This window comes from Beta vulgaris, chromosome 8, assembly GCF_026745355.1.
Source record: "Beta vulgaris subsp. vulgaris cultivar EL10 chromosome 8, EL10.2, whole genome shotgun sequence".
Taxonomy (NCBI): Eukaryota; Viridiplantae; Streptophyta; class Magnoliopsida; order Caryophyllales; family Amaranthaceae; genus Beta; species Beta vulgaris.
Genome location: NC_079209.1, coordinates 30419788 through 30443394, shown reverse-complemented (window position 1 = coordinate 30443394; position 23607 = coordinate 30419788). Strand labels below are relative to the sequence as shown.

At 34.9% G+C, this 23607-nt stretch overlaps 1 protein-coding gene across 1 annotated transcript; it reads left to right on the top strand.

Moving 5' to 3' along the window:
- Positions 1 to 2585: 2585 nt before the first annotated feature.
- On the top strand, positions 2586 to 14826 carry LOC104901187 (uncharacterized). Its single transcript, XM_010688738.4, has 5 exons — positions 2586 to 2830; positions 2982 to 3098; positions 10896 to 10930; positions 13721 to 13821; positions 14555 to 14826. Exons 1-5 carry the CDS (start codon positions 2652 to 2654, stop codon positions 14639 to 14641), a joined length of 519 nt encoding a protein of 172 aa, XP_010687040.1. The 5' UTR covers positions 2586 to 2651; the 3' UTR covers positions 14642 to 14826.
- The last annotated feature ends 8781 nt before the right edge of the window (positions 14827 to 23607 follow it).

Sequence of the window (23607 nt, the reverse complement as noted above, 5' to 3'; positions counted from 1 at the left end):
TGCATTTTTGCACGGGTTAAAAGCTAGTATATATATATATTAACCTACAAATATTAGCCTAGGTGTCACTCATATAATCACTCTCGCCATGTGGCAACAAAATGCTTCTTCCCAAACTTAGTCTTGCCATTTGTCAATCTTAAGATAGCCAATGCACACGTGTCATTAAAAAATGTAATCTTTGATTGTGCAATCTAATTAAGCCATTGATGATATCGTAATCAATTGCAATCTCCTATATTAGGTAACAAATTAAGCAATCCATAAATCAGTTCCTAAAATTACGCGTGGATTGAGTTTGTATAGTAGGAATAATATCTTCAACTTCCCTTTCAATTTGCCATAATTACGAATTGGGTGATTATAGGTAACAGTGACTTGCATAAATAAAAAAACACATATTATAGGATTTTATGGAGTTATAAATATCTAAGGCATATATTATGATGCATTTTGTGAACCACCAGTCCACATAAAATTGTTTGCACTCCATTGTTTATAGCGTATGTCTGCACTCCACTTATATCCATCATCTGCTGTACATCTACTACTCTCACCACATCATGGTACAAAGATAATCTTATCTATATATACATAAAACCCCATATATAATATACATACCATATGTTACAATATATGGTACTCTCACTTCATCATGTTATGAAGATATTCTTATCTATATATACATAAAACCCCATATATATATCATACCAGATGTTACAATATATAATATGACAAAAAACTCATAATTGAACCCACCTGAACTACTTGATGATGTTTGTGGCTTAATGATCTGCAATAGTAGCAGAATGCATCTAAATGACAATCTAAACAAAACATATTGCATTTGTTTCGCGCCGCATCTCCATGGATTCTACAAATGTGAAAGAATTTAGTGCCTAAAAATGGCTCTAACCAAGGAGGGGCATCCATTATTGATGGATTAGAATATTTTTCTAATAATATATAATGTAATATAAATGCAAATGAAGATATAATAAATAGACAATAGGTTGTATCACATTAGAATTGCCAAATTACAACTTTTTCCCCTCAAAAATAAAATATACAACTCTATTAAATTATATAAAATTTCATTAAATACAAAAATTATAGTTTTTAGGACTAATTTTACAAATTAAGTTCAACTGTTTTGCCTTTTTTTACTTTCGATCATATTTTTATTATATACCAATAATAGTCCCACAAATCCATAAATATCAAATTAAAAATTACTATCTCCGTTTTTTAATTGTAACACTTTTCTTTTTTGGCCGTTTTTATATAATTGTTACACTTTCATTTTTTTTCCTTATATGGTAACCTATCACATCCACTTTTTACCTTTTTCTATATACTCCACCAAAACCTTTCCACCTACCTTATTTTTCTCTGTCTCCTATAATTTTTTAATGCTTCTTTTTCATTTCTCAAAATTTTTTCTTACTTTTTGCAAGATTTCCTTGGTTCTCCCAAAGAGTGAAATGTAAAAATAAAAAAGATGGAGGGAGTACATATATTAATACTATCTCAATATTGTGTGACTCATAGGGTCCTTCATTATTGACCCATATACATACTTTTTTTTTTGTAAAAGATATGTGAATTGTGTGACTCATATTATCGCTGGGTATAAAAAAAAATTAGATGGATAAAACCAACATGCAAACAAATTATTAAAAGAAAAAAAACCAACATGCAAACATAGAATCGGGCAAAAAATAACCATGCCTATTTAATTTTTTTTTCACAATATGCTTATTTAATTGGTATTGAAGTTTTGTTTTTTTAGGAAAAAACTTAACAATTATTAAGATTTTTAAATATCAACCCATATGTTTCAATGGATGGTCTGATGCAGTGCGGCAATTGTGTAAGACAATAAGAGAAAAGGGTTGAGCGAGACTGCCGAAAGGGGGAATGGAAGTGGTGTATGATTGAGCCAGTAATGTTGCGAATTGTGATTTTGTATGAGCCTCTGAATGAAGTGATAGGCAGAGCAAAAGCTTTTTCAGTGATTTTTTTTTTAAAAAAATTTGGTCACATGTTGCACAATAACACTAGATACATAAGTTTTTAACGTCACGGGTCATAATTCAGTTTTAAAATATTTTTTTAATACATTTAGACAATTATAAAAGTTTTAAATCACGGTCTAATATTCAACCATTATTTTAGGAGAAACATATCAAAATCTTAAATTTATAAAACAAAAACTTTTCATGCATTTTGGCGTGTTTTTTTTTTGTTTTATTTACATATTTATAAAAATATATATCACGTGTAAGATTTAACCTTTAAAATGTTGTAACACAGGATTCTTATATATCATAAAATATAATTTTACGTTTTATATTTTTTCAACTTTAAATACATGGGTTCAATAATTATGGATCTCATAAATTTGGAATAAAAACAACTAATTAATAAACAAAAAAAATTATTTTTAATATGCACAGGTCCAAATTATATCTTCATAAAACCTCTCGTGAATTTTTGCACGGGTCAAAAACTAGCATATTAAAAAATCGTCGTACATCACACGACGTTGAAAACGAGTAAATATAAAATGTTAGGAAAAAAAGGAGTGGTTTATCATAGTTGGGGAACATAAATGCCTAGTTCATGAAGGATCCTGGAATTGAAGCGAAATGGCGCTGAGGCAGATAGCAGGGGAGAAGGTTCCGTCTCTGTTGAAAGTCCTAAGAAAAGATATATCAAAACCCCATTCAATCAGTAAACCTTTACCTTCACTTCGACGAACTTTCTCTCTCTATGATCAGATCAATCTAATTGATAATGTCCCCGAGGACCAACTCCGCTTTCAACAGTAATCACCCTCCTCTCATTATTAAATTAATGCATTTTTTTTCTTACATTTGATTTTAGTTTGATATGGGTATCATATAGTATGCAAAAATATTATTTTCATTATGTCATGAAATTCTAGGCTTATTGTTTTTATCACGACATTTCATTAGGTTTGACGATACTGGGTTTAAGGTAAATGGAGTTAAGTATGAAGGTAGCTTGCTTTGTGTTGGAAATTTGCTAATGTCATGGAGTCCTAAGAAGTTTTCGGATATCACCCCGGAAAGGTACACTCTTTTTTGTTGCATTACTATGCTAATAGGCGTCATTTAGTTATTTAATCGTTTCTTTTCGGATGCGTTAGCTGGGATTATTATGTGCCTGAATTTTTAGTTGATTGATTGAGCGACGAAGGATTCACAATTCATAACGGTTAGGAACCATTTTTATTCATGTCACGGAGTTCTTGATACCAAAGGAAAAGTAGGTCGGTGGGGTTGGGGAGGGTGCAAAAACTGTGGGGTTGCCCTCCTTATGGGTTATGAGGATAGAGAGTATAGAAGTAATATTAGTTTATTAGGAGAGAAAAAATTTGATCAAAAAACTGATGTCCAATTTTTCATGATGGACCAAGAAAAAGGAGCAAAGAAGGAATTGGAGGAGAGAGAAAATATGGTGGGGGTAGGTAGAAGAGTGAGGAAGTAATAAAATAATTAATGACTACAAACTATAGGACAACCACTGGTTGTGCTCATAGATAGCTTTGAGTTACTCATTAAGTGAGTGGCGTTGTTATATCTAATTAGGCACATTACTTCTCATTGGAAGTTTATATTAGTGGGTAATCAGTTTGATACGTTAATATCCATGTGAGGTAATCCAAGTTTGGCTGTTTGGGTGCTCTTTTATATTCTATGGATCTAGACTTAGTTCCTCAAGTATGGGGTATCTTGAGAGCTTGATTTCTTCATGGCCCAGTACTTCCTCAATGGAATCTCTATTAGTTGGTATTCAGTTTGATACGTTAACATCCATGTGAGGTAATCCAAGTGTGGCTGTTTGGGTGATCTTCTATGTTCTATGGATCTAGAGCCTTACTTGCTGGTGGTGACATTGGAGGGTTCTTATTAAGACAAAATATGGTGTTGAGATGATGGGTTGACTAAGTAAGGTGTTGTCTTCTCAGAGTGTACATTTGGTTAGCATTGTGTGGGTCCTCTATCCATAATTTGCGAGTTTTACTGCTTCCCTTATGTCTCTTTAAAGGTATAATTTCGACACGGAAATAATATACAGTTTTTAATAAATAGAACGAAATTGTGAAATCGTCGAGGCTATGCAACTAATTTTCTTGGAATTTCTGTACAATCAACTAATGAATCCACCTGTCCAGACAAAGACCTGCATGCTAGGCATACTTCTTACATGTGTTCTTTTTCCAGCAAAATTATAAGTCAAATTATAACAAGGTATTGTAATGTGCATAAATTGCCTTGGCAACATTTGCTTACATAGGTGGGCTATAAATATTATTCCGCTTATGTTCTTAATATGCAATATGGCTCCTTTTCTTTTTTTACTTCTTTTTCTGTTGGGGAAAAATAAGGAGTCCTGGTCACTGGAAAATAATGAACCATACTTGATGAACGTGTCACATGACACAATAAATTCAACTTTGAATTCACTGCTAATATAAGTTGCTTACTTTTGTGATTATTAGAATGCAGGCAGGTTATCTGTGTAAAAGTAAGAGTTCGAAAAGATGATACTAGTCAAAATACAAATCTCTAACTAATAAGTGTTAGTGCTTTCTGAACTTTAGACATACTGGCATATCAAAGATTTTTTTTTGAAGGGGCATATCCAAGATTTTATAATGGGGTCATGATATATATTTTTTTGATTGGAAAGGTTTATCTAAAGATACGTTGTCCTCAGCGCATCTTGATCTTTGAAGAATGGTTCATGTATCTTACTGTTTTGCTTATGGAAGAAGTTCAACATCACTTTTCAAATTGTTCATTATGGATGATACTCTTCTAGGTTCTAGCACTTGAAACACCGGATGACATTTTGCTTTTTTAAGTTTTTGAATGATGAGGAAGGATGCTCACTACTAGTGGAAGGGGTTTCTTTATCTTTCTGTGAAGAGAAAAGAAAGAAGTCCCTTTGAGATTTCATTTTTCCAAAATATTAGCAACATAATTTTTTCAAGACTGGGTTGTTTTTCAGTTGGATTCGGTTTCCGTAACTTAGGTCTTCATTTGCCATTTCTTATCTGAATCAGTGGAATTTATTAGTTGTAATTTTTTTTAAAAACTTCAACAGATTTATGTGATGAGTAAAATTATGTGCACCTTCTATCATAGCATATGACTGTATGACTTGTCACAATCATAACTCCAGTTCTAGAACAAATGCAATAGTTTATCAATTGCGAATTAACATTGGTATGTTAGTACAATTAACCAGTCCCTAGTTAGTTCTTTATATGCATATTAGCAATCAATATTATCATGTCATTTTTTCAAAATACTACTTCACTCAATTTTGGTGGTTGCATATCACTCTTGTTGAGTGACTGAGTCTTAGCGGTGATGTAGCTGTTCTCCGGGTTGCAATTTCTGGATGTTGGTGGTGTAAGTTTGTTTGGAGATAGGTGGTGCATGATGGAGCTCCAGTAGGTGCTCACTTGCGCACCAGCCATGTTAGTAGTGTACCATTGAGAAGAAGGGAAATGGATTTGAGAGAAGATGTGGTATCTCTACAGTTGTGTTTCTAATTTGTTCTTTCCTAATATTCACTGGGATGAAATGAGGGAGTGCGTGTGTGTCTATGGGGAAGTGTGGTCTGAGGAGAGATGCAGAAAGAGCAAGCTATTGACTATAAGTTTGAGTATTTTTTTTTGAGCATAACCCGTTCATGTTTTTTTGGGTCATGCTAAAATATCATGTAGTGTGATATAAAAAAATAGTTTGTACTCATGGTTTTAAAAGAGTTTAGGTCATTCCATGAGAAAGTGAAGATTGGATCTTGAGATGATTTAAGTCATGAATCAAGTCATGAGGTGGAGCCCACATGCATAATGTATGATTTGAAAATTGTAATTGAGATATTCTAAAAACTAAAAAGTAAAATAAAATTTTAAAAATTATTGATGCTCATAATTTTTTGCGATGCATAATAGACATCCATTTTGCTATTATTTTGACACACTTCTATTATTATTTATTTTCTCTTTAACTTTTATACACTTGAGTTTTTATTTAGGGATGATGTTATTTTTTTAGTCATGATTGGGTTGCATTTGTCAAGATGAGCGATGAGCAACTTTTATAAGATGAGAGAATAGTTGATAAAAAAAGAGGAATGCCATGTTTTTATGTGTGATTGGTGACCATGCTCTTAGGCTTCTGTCAAAATGCTGTTAACATTTGTACTTTCTTTGCTGTCTTTTGATGGGTCAACTATATAGTTGTCTAAAATGGAGAAATAAAATTAGGGGGGAAATCACTTTCTAGATAAAAAATGGAGCTTCATTTACTTGAAAAGGAAAGGGGGTGCACCCTTTTGAACCCTGAACTGAAAGTCAGAATTAGATTCACCTGTCTTTTCTAGCGAATATGAACTCTTTTTTCTTTTCTATTACTGTCAAGTCCGATAGAACCTTTAAGACAAATTTTAAGTCAAAGGATAAATTTCATAGGCTTTTTAGAACAGGATAGGGTTTGTAGGTGCTTTTAGGTTAATCTGGTCCATTAAAAACTCTTCAAGTTGATTTTATAGTCACTGGTAGAGGAAGCCTTTGCCCATTAGCCTTATTTGACCAAGAAAGTTTTGACTTACCTCTTCTTATTTACAAACATTTGTAAAAAATATGGCCAAAGTGAATAATGCAAAAGTCAAACGATCCTAAATAAATAGGGCTGGAAGTAATAATTATGAAAACCGATTACTTGGCAACTCGGTTAATAAATATCTTGGTTAGAGTCCAACCTTTTTATTAGATGAGTTTTCCAATAAAGATTTTTTCATCTAATCTTTTGAGGTACACCTTTGCTCCACAATTTCACAATTGCTCCTCTCCATTCGAGCCGCCCAAATTGTATCATGTGAGTCACATTGTGGTAAGAACCTCCATATCTTTACACAATTGACCCAAGGTACTTCAAACACTCGGTGGCAACTCCTCTTCATCCTGCGTTACTATGCCTTTGCTTGACTTCTTTCTTTACTAAACATGCACTCTTGTACTCATTTTCGCTCCAACTAAGCCTAACCCCTTGTTATTTTAACTTTTGTCTCCATTGCTCCAAAATAGCATAAACCCGCTCTCTTGTCTCGTCCATCAATACAACATCATCTGGAAACAAAATACACAATGGTATCTCATCTTGGATTGGTCGTGTTAGTTCATCTATTACTACTCCAAAGAGGAAAGGACTTATATCTAATCTTCCTTTAAGGGCCTAATCCAAGGAGCAAGTTTTTCTAAGAAACTAGTATTTGATGATTGAAAAAGATCCTAAAATAATCATTTCTACTGAGGAGGCCATATCCTTATTCAACTCTATACATCTAGTATTTCCTGTTTTCGCTCTCTTCATTAATTCTATAAAGCGAAGGGATTAGAGATTTGAGACGGGTATAGTAGATATCCTTTGGTCAAAAGCGTCAAAGGTGAGATAGAAGTTAGTCTATATTCCAAGCAAAGTTGTGTAAGAATTGCTATATAATTGAGTTAAACAAGTCATCGTTTTAAAGTTGGATTTTGACTCTAAACCGTTTTATTAAACGAGTTGATTGTGTCAACTCATTTATATCAAGTAGTTTGTAAATACTAACCCCCATTCTTACGGGTTAGGGTTGAGTCGGATCAACTTTTGCCATCCTTTACTTGGATGGAGACTTGGATGGAGGGCATGAAGAATGATTTGAGAACATAGGATTTGCTGGAGTATAAAGCACTTCAGAGAAGAGAATGAAAGTAGAGAATTAATAAAGACGACCACTAGAGATTGAATTTCCGTTTGTGGAGTCAAATTCATTTTATTAAGTTTGAGGCTTTGACATTGTTGTTGCTATTGTCCTCTACTGTTTTGATAGTTTTCATGCTTTAATAAATGCCTCCTCATCTAAATATTATATGTTGTGGGGATCAACCTTTAAAGGTCTTATGTAGACTTGAGTTCGCTCATTTAAGGGTGTTACTATCAAGGAGTTTGGCTGTTTTGTCATCTAGTTTTCCCGTGAACAGGTTGGATTATGAAGTTTTTAGGTTGGTTGAGTTCCTTAATAATATTGAAGATGTGTGACGTGTTGACATCATGATAAAAAAGATCTTTTCTTGCTTTTGTTTACAGAAAATTGTATACATAAAGAGATTCTACACCAATGGTTAATTTTGTGGAGTAATAATGTGTTTACTGCCTTCTTCATCGCCCTCTATGATGCTTGGGTTTGATAAATTCATAAATAGACCTACTCTACTGTTTCGACTTGACACAATCGAAGTATACTTATGTCATATGATTTAGGAAGAATATAATGAGCATGTCAAAATGGATCCTGATTTTGTTTTGTCACCTAGTCAATTACCATGAGAGGTCCCACATTAGAAGAAACATACTGATCCATAGTTTGAGTGGTAAAGGTGAAATATGCTAAATAAAGATATTAAACATTGAAGCTATGAATTGATTGGCATTTTCTAATATCATACTATTTCCGTGCAACAAACCCAGCTAGGGAGAGGCCTCCTATAGTGCTCACTTACTCTAGGCATGGCAGAAGGAATCAAAGGAGTGGGAATGCATAACAAATTCTGTTAACTGTCTGCTGAGGTGTCACTCATGTGCCAGGAGAGAGTGGCTGCTGTAGCTATAAAAGGAAAGAGAGAAGAGAGAGAAAGTCATTCAGAAAATTGTAAGGGAAACACTAGTGGGAGAGATCTGGCCTCTCGAATGCCAAGAAAAACTTGTAATTATTTCTGCTTTCAATAATCAAATTATCTCTCTCTGGTTGTTGAACTTGATTTCTGTAATAGACTAGCCTATTGAGGCAGGAGCATTTTAGTAATATACATTAGTTACTATGTTAGCTTGGGAAATAAGGCAAGTAGATTATAAATAGGGGAGATGAGGGAGGAAAAAGGGCATCAAGAAAATATTGGAGAGTTTATTTTAGTTGTTAGCTTTGGGAGTGTGTCAAGTCACTCGAAAACTTGATAAACTATCTTTATCTATTGTTATTTTCCATTGTTATCAATCAAAAATCATCATCTTCTTCCTTTATATTTCTGCTCAAATTATCAATTCATTACAATTTCTTACTGAGTGTGAACAATTTTGAGATTATCTTGAGTGCTTGTGTGAATTGTAGAGTTCCAATTCATTACACTCCGTTTCTTAATAAGTGCAACACTTTTCTTATTTGGAATAGTCACAATAAGTGCAACCAAGGTCAAAATGGTATAAGAAGTTCAATATTATTGCAAATATGTCACTAAAAAGCAAGAGGGGACTACAACTTTTTTGCTTCATCGCTTGGATTACTCTACTTCATTGTGGTCCCCACTTTCTTCATTGGTATTCCCCCACTTTCTCTATGTTGCACTTATTAAGAAACGGAGGAAGTATAAGGTATGAAATATGGATTTATGTGTCTTTCATGTGACTTTTTTTTCAATACGTGAGCACATAGTGGAGGTTCACATCTTTGCTATTTCTTGTAATAACAATCGATGGTGAAATTCTTGGCATGACTTCAATTAAAAAATATATTTGGGATAAGAGAAACTTGGAGTTGAATGACCACTTTTGTTAATGATGATTATATGTGTAGGCATTGTTAATAAGTACCCGTTATCTAGGGGTAGGGTCCTCTTGCGGTAGAGGAATGTCAGTATGTGTAGGTTCAATTGAGTATGGCTTGCCTTTGTAGAGGTGGACTTGGGCCACTAGTTGTCTGTTTATGCAAGCAAAAGTAGTTTGAGTCAAAGGCAAGAGCTAGGCCATCCTGAGAGGTGGGTAGGGATAAGCGTTTTATTATGTGAATTTTATTTTGAATGGCAGAAATAGAGGTATTTAATGTTTGCGCTCATCTCGAATTGTATTGTACTTCGGGGATAGCGATAACACACGTCTTACTAGACTCAGAGGAAAGCGTAAACCAAGCACCAAACTTTAGAGCTTGTTGCCCCTTGTCATGGAAGTGGCATTTCATGGATGTTATTGTGCACTTTGCTGCCAGTGTAGTGTGAATTGACCATTTAAAAAAGATTCACTCAATCATTGTATTCAAAGAGTTTTGTAATTATCTTTAGATTATAGCTTAAAGTTACTTTTGGAATTTTATATTGTTATTTGGTATGAAAGTAAGTGTTTCCAAACATTCACAGTGACCAATGTTACCTCCGATATTCTTAGTTGCAGTGCATTGACTTTTGCAAGATTTGTATACTAACTTTGATCGTAAACTTTTTGCTTATATATAAAGAGGTTTTAGCATCTAAATGCTACTGGATTTATCATATTATTATTTACTAATGGATGATTAAAGATGTTAAGTGTGCTTTGACAAGTGTGAAAGACAATTGAAAAACGGGGGAACAAAAAATCCTATCTTATATGTATAATTGTATATACACTATAGATTGTATGGATACGTTTAACTGCTTGTAACTGCTAATATGGTAAAATTACAATCTACAATGATGTCGCTGTGTGAACATTTATAAACACACGTTACAAAATGGCATTACGCGGATGGGAAAGTTCAAAATTGATTATCTGTTACCATAATTGATGAAATAAGTTGTTTATGGTTGCTTTATCTCAGCAGGTTATTACAAGCATATTATGATGAAGGCTTCTTCCATAATGCACAAACCTGATTGATCAGGATATTCGTATACTGGATGTTTGCATCTTTATTTTTTTGACATTTTATGAATTTATGTTTCTAATTGCCTTAAAATTTGTACGTCTTGGAGCATTTTTTGGTCTCCGAAGTAATATTATATTATCTTTGTCTTTTTCCTTTTCAATTAAGAATTTATCTTGGCATTTTTTTTCCTGATGCAGCTTGTCCATCTTCCAGATTCTTCGGCCTGTACCAGGTGAAATTTCTGATATTTTCCTAAATATCTGCTTTTGCTACCTTTCACATATAGATGTATTGAGCTTATTGATTAAGTTTCCATGTTATGCTCTATCTTTTATGCCATCTTAATAATCTAATTCTTGACCTGCATGGTATCCTGCTCTTCTCGTGGATTGTAAATGTTTGTAAAAGGAAGCCAAGAAAGATTTTATTGAGTTTTCTTCACTTCTTGAAGACACTGCTCTTGATTCAGGCGGGACATCTTATCAAAAATTTGCATGCTAGATTGTAATAGATTGGTTTAGGGGGAGGGGTAATATGGGTAGTACAATATAATTAGGTTGGCTTGGGGAGTAAGTAAGTAAGCTTTATAAATATAATGGATTAGTGATAGGAAAGGGGTATCAAGAATATATTGGAGAGTATATGTTAGTGTTAGCTTTGGGAGTGTGACCAAGCTTGGCAACATCTTTATAATTTTCTGTAATTTGCATTGTTATCAATCAATCAAATATCATCTTCTGCTTCTTTTATTTTACTACTAAATCATTAGTTCATTACATAGATGAGCCCCACTTTTTGTTCCTTCTTTTCTAAACGCTGCACCATAATATGAATTCCGTGTGCCACATGTATTGAACCGAATGGTAATTTTGGTTGCGACTAGTATTTTCTGCAAAGCCACAGAAAAGCATCAGGGTTACATTGTATTTCTAGTATGCTTTCATGATGTGATTCTTTATGGAAGAATTCACTAGGTTTGGGCTCTTGGTGTAGTTTAGTGGATTTATTTATGAAAGATTGGATTTTTTATATATTTATTTAATGTAACCTTGAGTATACTGGCGTATTTCGTCGCAATAACTCAATTAGTAACCAAGATATGAAGAACTTAGGCGTAATTCGACTCAAAGTTCAACTGGGGTTTTTGTGGATTCACTCCTGAAACTTTGTGGATTCTCTCCTGAAACTTTAACTCACAAGAATTAACTCAAAAATCTGTCTAACTTTTTATTATGGTCGAAAACCTATATATATAGTACAAGTTTTCCTAAACCTATTATGACTAGTAATTCTTAAAGATAACAACTAATAAACTTATCTATCTTTATCTTAAGGATCAAGATAAATAATATCCTATACTATCACACGCCTATTAGTAAAATAAGACTCCTATTTAGACTTTGATAAGGAATTAGACTCCTAAGTATAATAGGATTCCTTTATCACTTAAACACTTAATTAAAATAAAGCTGAAATTAAAACCCTAATTTACATAGAATTCTAACAGAACTAGAACTCTATATAACGACTTCCATTTCATATCAACTACTTGAACCCTGAGTTTCCCAATCCAAAAGTATGAAACCTAAAACCTCAATATATGTTAATACTAACTTTGCTAGTTCCACTGTGGAATGTTCCTTCTATATTCACTTATGAGAAAAGTTGTGAAAGCCAAAAGTTGAATGCAGTTTTAGTCCATATGAGATGCAATAGTTTCTGGTATAATTAATTAGTGATAGGCTCTTATATTCAGTCGGTCAATATTATTGCTACTCTGATGTTAGAATTTACAGTTTGACTTTCTGTGAAGAGTAGCCTTGTACTTTAGTTCTTTCAATCTTCAGTTTACACCATGCCAACACTGTTTGAAGAGTCATTGTAAGGCATGGACTGAGAACAAGGGTCGCTTTATCAAGCAGAATTAGTAACTCCGACTAATTTCACTGTCTGTCTGTCTGAAGACTTCTTTTGAATAAGGCAAGTGGTTTTCTACAGCTTCTCTGTGTGGCTTTAGCTGTTCACCCTTGTTTTGTAATAAAAGTTTTAGGCGTTCAAGGGTTATTTAATTTACATTGTAGAAGTAAGTCTCAATGACGTTAGAGTGATAGAAAGTGTTTTGACGGCCCGTTTGGTAGTCGTTAATAAATTGCGGTAATGGGAATGAATTCTAAGTGTAATTTTATAAGGGAAGCAGCCTTAAAATGTCCATGGGGAGTCATTTTTTTCCTCCATGGGCAAGCAATCTCACCCCTAAACTTGTGTTTTTGTGTCCAAGGGGAAGCAATTTTCATTACCACTCATTACCACCTACAAGGTGGTATTGGATGGGAATGAAAATTCAAGAAGGAAAGTGGACACTTTAGGATAAATTAGCATTACTATGGCAATGGACAATGATATTTTTCACAAATTTACACACAAATTCATTCCCATTACCACCATTTATGACCAACTACCAAACGAGCCATTAAGGGTTATCAGTCTTCTATATATTCCTTCGATCATGTATGCTATGACTAAAAGGCAGACTTAAGTTCTATTACATTACAGCCATTAAGCTATGGAATTATGTATATTGCACCCTCATGAAAGATTAATATTTTCGCACTTTTGTTTTAGAATGTGGAAGCTGCCAGTAGTCAAGTTATTATAGAAGCTGTGATTAAAGGGTTGTGTGACTGACCCAATTTTCCATCTCTACAAACACAAATGTTGCAGTCGAAAATTTGGGTCCAAACTCTGTATTGATGACTTTCATAATACTCCCATCTCTCAAGGAAGACCGCAAGAAAAGATAATCCAACTCTTGTTTGCTGCAAAGAAGGATTCCATGTGCTTTAGTTCATATAGAGTGTAGAAGATCGCTTGTTATTACCTTACCAGGCTAATCTACTAACTTGTTACATATATGTTGAGTTGATGTTTACTATGTTTTGCTGGTATGCAGCTTCCCCAATGTGACAAAAGATGGGGAAGAGCGAAGGTAGTGAGCTGAATTCGTTTTTGTGATGTATTACAGAGATTTTAATTCTTGGATGTGGAAAGCACATAGAACCAGTAAATTCTGAACTCCGGAGCTATGTTCGCTCTGCGGGCATGAAACTAGAAGCAGTTGACTCGGTAATGATTATAGACACACATTGTTTCAGTGTTCTGTTAAGTTTTACTCTAAAGATATGGTTCGGCATTAGTTGTAGTAAATAGTATGTTTTCAGAATTTGTGCAGTATACGAGCAAGCTTCTTTACTGAATTACTTTTTTGTGTCTTCAAACGTATTTTTTTTAGGAATTTTGTGATTTAGAAGTCTGAGAATTGGTTTACTGGAAGGAATGTAATTTTGTTTGCAAGGGTAGGTGGGTTTCTTGTCATTTGATTAATGTGTTCATGAACTCCCACACTTAGGACTGTGCGACAAAGGATTTGCAGACTGCAGTTTAGGTGGTTGGTTACATTACTGATGCTTGGGGGTTTTGCTGTGAACAAAGTTTGAGGGACATTACGTTGCAGATACCTGTGAATATCCCAGAGCTTTGGACTTTTTAAGATATTGCACTTTCTAGCATGTGGAAATTTGTTTACCCCTGATTATGTAAGCTATGGTTCCCCTACTTGTAATTGTTCACATATCCGTGTCTTGAAATACGTAGTGTTCCATAATACTCCGTGGGTTCACAATGCTTTATATAAATTGCTCGCTATATGTGGAGACAAATTGCGATGCTAAAACGCTTCTAGTACTACAAGCCTCCCTTTGCCCCAAACTGCAGTGGCATCTATATGGCCCAAGTTGTCTCCTAGAGTTGTCATGTTCGTTAAATTTTGGTTGCTGATACTTTGCCTGTTATGTTTCAGAGAAATGCTGCCTCTACGTACAACATTTTGAACGAGGAAGGTAGATTTGTTGCAGCAGCTCTCCTCCCATATGGAGCGTCTTCATGATATTTCATCATCTGATTAATCAGAAGTTTAGCAATCTCTGGGTTTTGCTTTTGGTACTTACTTTGACTTGTCACTGAATTTTGGTGCTATGTAGTCGTGTTGATGCAAAATCATTGTCAACAACAAATGCATAAGTTCTTCTGAAAACGCAGCTTTCTATCACATTTTTTATTGTTATCTTTTAATGATTGCATGTACTTATTTTGAATTTTTTGTCTTCGTCGGAAAGCACTTTAGTACAAAGAAATATAACAGCTTTAATGAAGCTATCGTTTATATAGAAACAAACCAGGGACATGTGATCGTCTGGACATGCATGGTTTTCTGCATATATTTGATGTGCTGCGTACAAAACCAATCCGTCGTATATTTTCGTAGGAGATATATGAGTACATGTATGGGAATTCGGGCATACCATACTTATGATATACCAGGGGGGAATACTGATAAAATTTCAACATAAGTAAAAATTCTCTACATTGTTTTTCTCTCTTCCAAATTTGTAACCTGTATTGAAATTAATGAATAACAGGAACAAATATTGAAGTTTTGAATTTCAATATTGGCAGAATTAATTTCATATTTGAGAATCAACATTATACTTTCAAAAATTCTTTAAGTGTAATTAATGATCGATAATACAAAAGATGATTTGAGAATCAACACTAGTTCAAGATGTCTTCCATCTTCATTGTTTCTACTCTCTTCCATTGTTTGTAACCTCAAAATTTAGTTCTCCCTTATGGTTTTTGTCTTTTCGTCGCTAATCAATTTGATTAATTGTAAAATATGATTTGAGAAAGTTAGGCTTCATCAATCGCAAAAGCAATTACTAAAGTTTTAAAGTTGATCCACGGTGGACTTAGTTTCACATTCGATATTAATATTGTAGTCTTGAAATAAGCAAACACTTATACTCATTTGAGAAAGGAAAAATGGAAACTAATAATTCCACTTTTAACACTTCTTCTGAAAATAAACAATCCCACCTCTTCAAAACCTGGAAACAATCCCACGTGTCATCTTCAAAACCTGGAAACACTTATACCCTTGCATCTTCCCTCCCCTGCCGGAGCCCCCATCCTCTTGCCTCTTCCTCAGAGCCCCCATTCCCTTGCCTCCCCTGCCGCCTGTCGGAGCCCCCATCCCCTTCCCTCCCCTCACCTGCCGGAGCCCCCATCCCCTTCCCTCCCCTTCCCAGCAGCCTCCCCTTTCCCTGACTAGTAGGGTGGGTTTCGATTCAAGGTGGTGGGTGTCGAGTGTGGGGTGGGGTTTCGGTCTGGTGGGGGTGGGGTTTTAGTCTAGTGGGGGTGAGGGTCAGGTGGAAGGGGGTGGCAATGAAGGTGGGGGTGGGGTTCCGGGTTCAGTTCAGGTGGTGGCCGTGGGTAAGGGGTTTAGTTCAGGTGGCGTTTAGGGATGGGTTCGGCCGGGGTTCTGGTTTAGTGGTGGTGGGGTGGGTTTCCTCTTTAGCGATGGCCGGGTGAGAGGTGGTGGCACTAGTCAGGTGAGAGGGGGGTGTGGTGGTGGTGGTGGTCGGTTTAGGGGTGGTGATGAGCCATGAAAGAAGGATGTAAGGTGGGGAGAGAGGGATTAAAGGACAAAAATAAAAAAATAAAAAAATAACCTGGTGGGTTAAGGTGAGATTGTTTCCAAATTTCGAAGAGGTAGGATTGTTTCCAGAAGAAGTGCCAAAGGTGGGATTATTAGTTTTCGTTTCTCCTTTGAGAAAGTGAACGATTTGGGTAAAAATATTAGCTCATTTTCTCAATTTGACTAGAAGTGTTTGCAAGAAGTGTCTGCTCACTTGAAAAAGTTTTGGAGAATGAGTAGAAGTGAATAGAGATGAGTACAATTTTCCTCATTTGGGCAATTCCAAATGAATAGTGATCAAAATATAGTCTTGGGTCTACTAAGTACAGTACACCCACGTATACTATAAATGTTCTCGAGAATATGTTCAGTGGTTTGATAGAATAGAATATTTTGTGGATATATTTTGTAAATAGATTTTATTTTAATAGGTTTCCTAACACAATGAGAACTAGCCTGATTTTGTAACCTATAAATATTGATCAGTGAAAAATACTCCAATCAGGTAGTTTACCTAAATCTAACATGGTAGCTTAATCTTATTTTTGTTCAAATCTCCTTTGTGATCAGTGAGTCTTCACTTTACGCCACTATAGAGAACTGTGCCTCCCACTCCCAAACTCCACCAAATTAATTTTTCCAACACCGCATCTTTCTTGCGCCAGCATGACTGAGGATCCGAACACCTCAACACCAAACCTACCTACCCCACGCAAAATCTAATATCACCCCGCTTTATTAGTCAACAATATCAAGAACATCGTTCCTTTGATACTTGATCGTGAAAAGGTGCACTAATTGGGTTGAACTTTTCGAGATCCATTGTCATGTGTAATGGATTGGACCATGTTGATCCCACCAGATCCCGCCCCAAGGACATCTCTAAGATTATTTGGCTTTGACTTGACTCTATTGTTAAAGAGTGGATATATGCAACATCTCCTCTTACCTCTTAGAAACAATACTTTATCGAGGTGCAATTGCTTAACAAACGTTAGACTGACTTTGGGTTGTTTTTCAAGAACATAAACACTCATGGTGTTTATCTTGAACATCAATTTATTCTTTGGATTTTATTGACATCCCTCCCTACTTTCAACAATCAAATAAGCTTTCTGATCAACTTGCCAAGGTTGATCATATTTAGTCAGAGCAAAAACTTATGCTACGTTTAGTTGTCGGCCTCACACTAACTTTTACACGTTAGCCTCCATGTGTAATCCCCCATGATTTTAAAGGATTTTATAAATATATTGTGGTATATATATATTTATATTTAAACATAATCGAGTTTTTAAAATGATTTGACTATTTTAAAAGGTTAACTATTTTCACTACGGGAAAAAAAAGGAAGGGCTGTAGTTAGCCCAAACTCTGCAGCCCTTCGTAAACGAAGGGCTGCGGTTAGCCGAAAACCGCAGCCCTATAAGTACTAAAGGGCTGTGGTTTTTTAAAAACGTGGTCCTTTAAGTAATAAAGGGCTGCGATTTTTTAATAACGCAACCCTTTAAGTATTAAAGGGTTGCGGTTTTTTAAAAACGCACCCCTTTATGGGCTTTCTTTTTTAAAATCTGGCTTTAGGGTTTGTTAAAATGACGCTCACGCACGCCTCTCTCACCCTTCTCCCTTCTCTCTCACCCTCCCTTGTCCATTGCTGCATCACCACGCCGGTTATCATCTCACAACAATAACAGCAACGACAACATCAACAGACGCAGAAAATTTATCGCGCGGTTGACGGTGGCGAATTGTGGGTGTGTTCGTCTTGTTCTCGTTACCGTCGTTGGTTGGCGAATTGTGGTTCTTTTTTATAGTGGTTGTCGTAGACTCATTGTGGTCCTTGTGGAAATGATGGTGGTTCGTTGTTGTGAAGCGAATAGGTAGGAGATGATGGTGGCTCGTTGTTGTGGGTGTTGTTATCGATGATGGTGGTGGTTCATTGTTGTGTGTGTTGCTGTTGAAGATGAAGGTTGTTCATTGTTGTGGGTGACTGGGTTCGTTATTGGAATAGGAAGGAGGGAGGAGCTCGAGACAGGTTGAGAGCGAGACGAGTGACGACGAGTGATAGTGGCGACAAAGCACCACTAAACGATGAAAGTTTATCGCTACTACTTGGACGTTGTCTGGTGATAGTGGTGAGAAGATTAGAAGATGTTGTCTGGTGATGGAGGAGCACCACTAACAACACCAACAACAACTTTATCGCTATTGCTTGGATGCTACGTACTGCTTTTCATTTTCTTTCATTTTTCTTATTGTAAATTTCGACTGTTCTTGATATGTAATTTCGTTTTTTTTATTTTTGTTCGTTCTTGTTGATATATAATTTCATTCGTTGTTGTTTTTTTTTTACAGTAAATTGTAATTTCATGTTCTTGTTGATTGTTAATAAATAATTTTGTTTTGTTTGTTTGTTGATTCATTTTTTGATTTTTCCTGTTGTAAATTTCTTGATATAATTAGGAGTAAAAAATTGCCAATTTTTTTTTTGGGTCAAAAGGGTTGTGGTTATGGTCAAAACCGCAACCTTTTGTAAAAAGAAGGGCTGCGTTTTAGGCCCAAAATCGCAGCCCTTCCAATATGGAAGGACTGCGGTTTTGGGCCTAAAACGCAGCCCTTTGTTGTGAAGGGCTGCTACGGAAAGGGTTGATGGCCAAAAACGCAGCCTTTTCGTTTTTTTCCACTAGTGTTTAAAAGTCAAAGGAAATTATTTTAATCGAGTGAAGCAAAGTAGCGATGAGTGGATGGTGAAGATTAAGAAAATGAAAGAAGATGGAGTTTCCATCGAGTTTGACATCGATGAGAATGGTGTTGTGAAGTACAAGGGAAGATGGTGTGTGCCTAAGGATGAGGAGTTAAAAAGAAAGATTTTGGAAGAAGCTCATAATACACCATACTCTGGGCATCCTGGAGGAGATAAGCTCTATAAGTATTTGAAGCAGCATTTTTTGGTGGAAAAACATGAAACGTGAAGTGGCAGAGTCTTTGACGTGTCATAAAGTGAAGATTCAGCATATGAGACCTGGTGGAATGATGCAACCTCTAGAAGTGCCGAGTTTGAAATGGGAGTCTATTTCAATGGATTTTATGATGGAATTACCACTTACCAAGTCAGCTAAGAATGTCATATGGGTTATAGTGGATCGTTTGACAAAGTCGGCCAGGTTTATAGTAATGAAGGATACTTGGAGTATGCAACAATTGGCTAGTGCATATAGTATGTGCAAGAGGTTGTGAGACTACATGAAGTACCAAAGGATATTGTTTCAGATAAAGACTCGAGATTTTTGTCCAAGTTTTGGGAGAGGTTACAACAAGCATTTGGGACATTGCTCAATTTTAGTACAACTTTCCATCCTGCAACAGATGGACAGACAGAGAGAATAATTCAAAATTTGGAGGATATGTTGAGAGCATGCGTAATAAACTTTGGAGGATCTTGGGATGATTATTTGCCAACTATAGAATTTTCGTATAACAACAGTTATCACTCAAGCATAAAGATGGCACCATATGAAGCACTGTATGGGTGAAAATGTAGGAGTTTTTGTGTTGGAGTGACATAAGTGAGACGATGACTTTAGGCCTGAATGATTGAAGAAACAACGAAACAAGTTAGGCTTATTCAGGAGCACATGAGGACAACTCAAGATAGACAAAAGCTTATGCAGATCAGAATAGAAGGGAGATGGAATTTGAGGTTGGGGAGAAGGCTTTGATGAAAGTGTCACCAACAAAGGAGGTCATGAGATTTGGTAGGAAAGGAAAGTTGAGTCCACATTACATTGGACCATATGAAATCTTGGAGCGAATTGTGAAAGTAGCCTATAGATTAGCCTTACCAATGGAGTTAGCCTATGTCCATAACGTCTTTCATGTGTCTCAACTTCGAAAATATGTCCTTGATCCTACCCATATCATCCAACCTGAAACCATTAAACTAGATGAGACCTTATCCTTTGAGCAATGCCCAGTTAGAATCCTTGATAGCAAAACGAGAAGTACCCGGAACAAGGCGATAAAATTAGTCAAGGTGTTATGGTCAAGTCAAACTTCTGAAGAGGCTACATGGGAAGCCGAAGGTGATATGAAAAACCGATATCCCGAACTTTTTCAGCAGGTACACTTGAGTTTCGGGGACGAAACTCTTTAAGGGGGGTAGAATGTGATACTAACTTTTGTTTCAAGAGCTAACGTTAAAGTTCGAGGACGAACTTTCTTTTAAGGGAGAGTAGATGTAATATCCCAAATTTTCTATAACTATTTTATGAAATTTATTTTGTTATAATAAGATTGTATAAATATAAAATTTTGAAAAATAAATTATAATTTTAATAAATTAGATTTTTCTAGAAATTCGTTTTTTATAATACCAAATTTTCATCATTTAAAAATAAATAAATAAAATATAAAAATCTCGAAAATTGTTAGAAGAAAATCAGATTTTATTTTATCATTTTTTTTTGTTCAAAAAGAAAGATAGAGAGAAAAGAAATTCTGAAATTATAAGTTGAGTTGGTTTTGGAAAAGGATTAGATTCTTGAATAATTATCTTTTAGTGAAAACCCTATATATATATATATATATATATATATATATATATGTATACCCCAAACATCCAAAAATCCTCACGTAATACACTTTCTTCATCTTTTTGGTAAGTTCCAAATTCCAGATCTAAAATCCACCATTGTTATGTTTCGAAGGATTCAACCAAAAAAAAATACTTTAAAAATCCCGACACCGCGACTCCGACAACTTGGCCAGAGTACGACGTCGGTCTTCTTCTTCTCCTTTCTTCTTCCTTCTTCCTTCTTCCTTGCCCTCTTTCTTCATGTGCGCTGCTTTCTTTTATTTCCCTCTCCTCTACTTTCCGTTTCCTTTTCCTTTGTACCGGTGAACTTCTCGCCGGTGGTTGCTAACGTCGCCGTAGGTCGCGTACGCAAGGCTACAGTTGCGGGCGTCCGTGTGTTCGAGCGCCTGGTTGTTTGAGCATACGATTCATGATCCTGCTGCACAGAGATCGAGCATCGTTGGTGCGTGGTGGTGTTGACCAGCGTTAGGCTTGGTGGTGGTTCGCACTGTCGAAATTCGTGCGAAGAGAGGCGACCGGTTGTGGGTGTGTAGCGTGACGTTGCTGGAATTTCCGTCACCGGTGATTATCGCTGGTGAGTCTATCGGCATAAAAAAATAATATGTGTATAATATCATTTTCTTTTTAAGTACTTAATATTGTATAATCTGATTTTTATTATATTAATTTGTAATTTAATTAAGTTGTAATTAGAGTAAGTGTAAATTGGCTAAGTTTGTAAGTTGATTTAAGTTGTAAATCTGATTAAGTTTTGTAAGTATAAGTAAGGTATACAGTTAGTAAAAGAAATCAAATTATTAATTATAGTTATAATATGTTATTCAAATATGATTTTTAGTAGTACTTGGAGTTTGTAAAGGTAATATATTATTAAGCTAACTAAAATCAGCTTTGCACGTTGTTATTGGTTCTTAAAAGATGTTAGTTTCAATAGAGTTAAGAAAGAAAAGTAAATTAATAAACAACAAGATTAGTTACTTTTATATTCCGAAATACTAAGTCTTATATAGTTAGTCACGTTGTTCTATGTTGATAATATCAATGACGTAGCACTGAAGTATTTCCTTATTCGATTAGGTCCCGATTTCATAACCGAAGCGTTTAAGGAGTTTTTGCTATTTTTTTTCAATGTATTTGTAAAATTTGTTTTTCTAAGTTAGTGAGCTATTAACTCAGGAAAATGGATAAGTTTTCGGAGCTTAATTATGATTTAAGTTAAATTCGTATACATATAGTTACAAGTATATAAAATTTACAAAAAGTTCGATTATGTTAAGCTATTTAGAATCTGAATATATTTTGTTAATCCAGCGATTCTGATTCGAGTTCTGTACATAACCTTACATATGATTATGGAAAGATAAGTTCTTAACTAAGTTGTTTACCAACTGTAAGAAATATGAATTTGAGTGTTGTAAAATATGAGTTTGAGAATCTGGTTACAATATAGGATCTTGGATAATGTACATGTGAGCTTTAAGAGTTATGGACTTAAGTTCGGAAACACTTAAGCATCGAGACTCGTGGAACAAGTTATATCTTCAAAGAAATACAATTGATAAAATGTGTTCTATGGACTTGGGAATTCAAGATAGAACGGGTGTGGAATGAATTAGGTACATGAGTTCTATTTAAGAAATACAATTGTCACTTGAGGGTATTATTAAAAGTAGATTCTATCATAAGAGTTATTTTGATGGCGTATTAATAAAGATTGAATTGTATCGTTGGAAATATCTTCAGGAATACTAAGGAGTTTGGTTATATGAGAATGAAGATCTATCTTGACATGATTGATGGATAAAGTGATTGTTGAGAGGATCTAACTAGGAATGAAAATGTTATGTGATGGACTTAAATTTGGGGATAGTAACATGAAAGTAAATTTCAAAGGTCAAATATTGTTCTAAGGGTTAATAAAGTTGTTACAAGAGGTCCGTGAGTTCATATAACCAAAACAAGTATCACAGATAGGAAATATATTGAAATTGGGAAGTAAGATTTGAAATGTGAATGTCGTATCAGTGAAATAAATGACTAAGATATGGATTGTGGTTTAAAGGAGTATCTACTAGAGAGATATGATTATAAAACTCAAGTGATGAGATATGATACTCGAAGTTGGGTCAAGGAAAAAGATTAGAGGTACAAGTTCCTATATTTGATAAGTAAGGTTATATAAATGGAAGTTGGGAAAAGGTACTCTAGTGTAATAGAGAGCTTGGGGATTGGTGACTTGCGCTCACAATAAAACGTATATGGTGTTAAGAATAGTATGAATATTGAGTTCAAGTACTTGGGAAGTATGATTATCAAGTATGAATTTAAGATTGATTAGGATATTGAGTTTATGTATTTGGAATTCTAATCCTTAGACGAAAAGTTGCATCATAAAATATTTATTTATGACTTACAACAATAATCGTAGGTGATTTATATAGTATAATATGGTCATAAGAGGTCGCATGTATTATAGTAAAAAGATAGAAATACGAGTTACATTCTAGCAACATTGAGGTAATCTATTGGGGATACGAAATCCATCAAACTTGAAGAATCTATGTCATGAGAATTTTGAAGTCTATAGTACAGTTGCTAGAGGTTAAGGAAGGAAGTTCAAGAATAGAGGTTTGAAATCGTGACAATGAGGTGCAGTTGTCAAACCATGTTCTAGGAGATGTTATAATTATAGGTTATGAAGATAGAATATTACAGGTTATCCGCACTTGGTGTTTGGTGTCGCAAACATTTAGGCGACTTATAAAATCTATAAGAAATACAT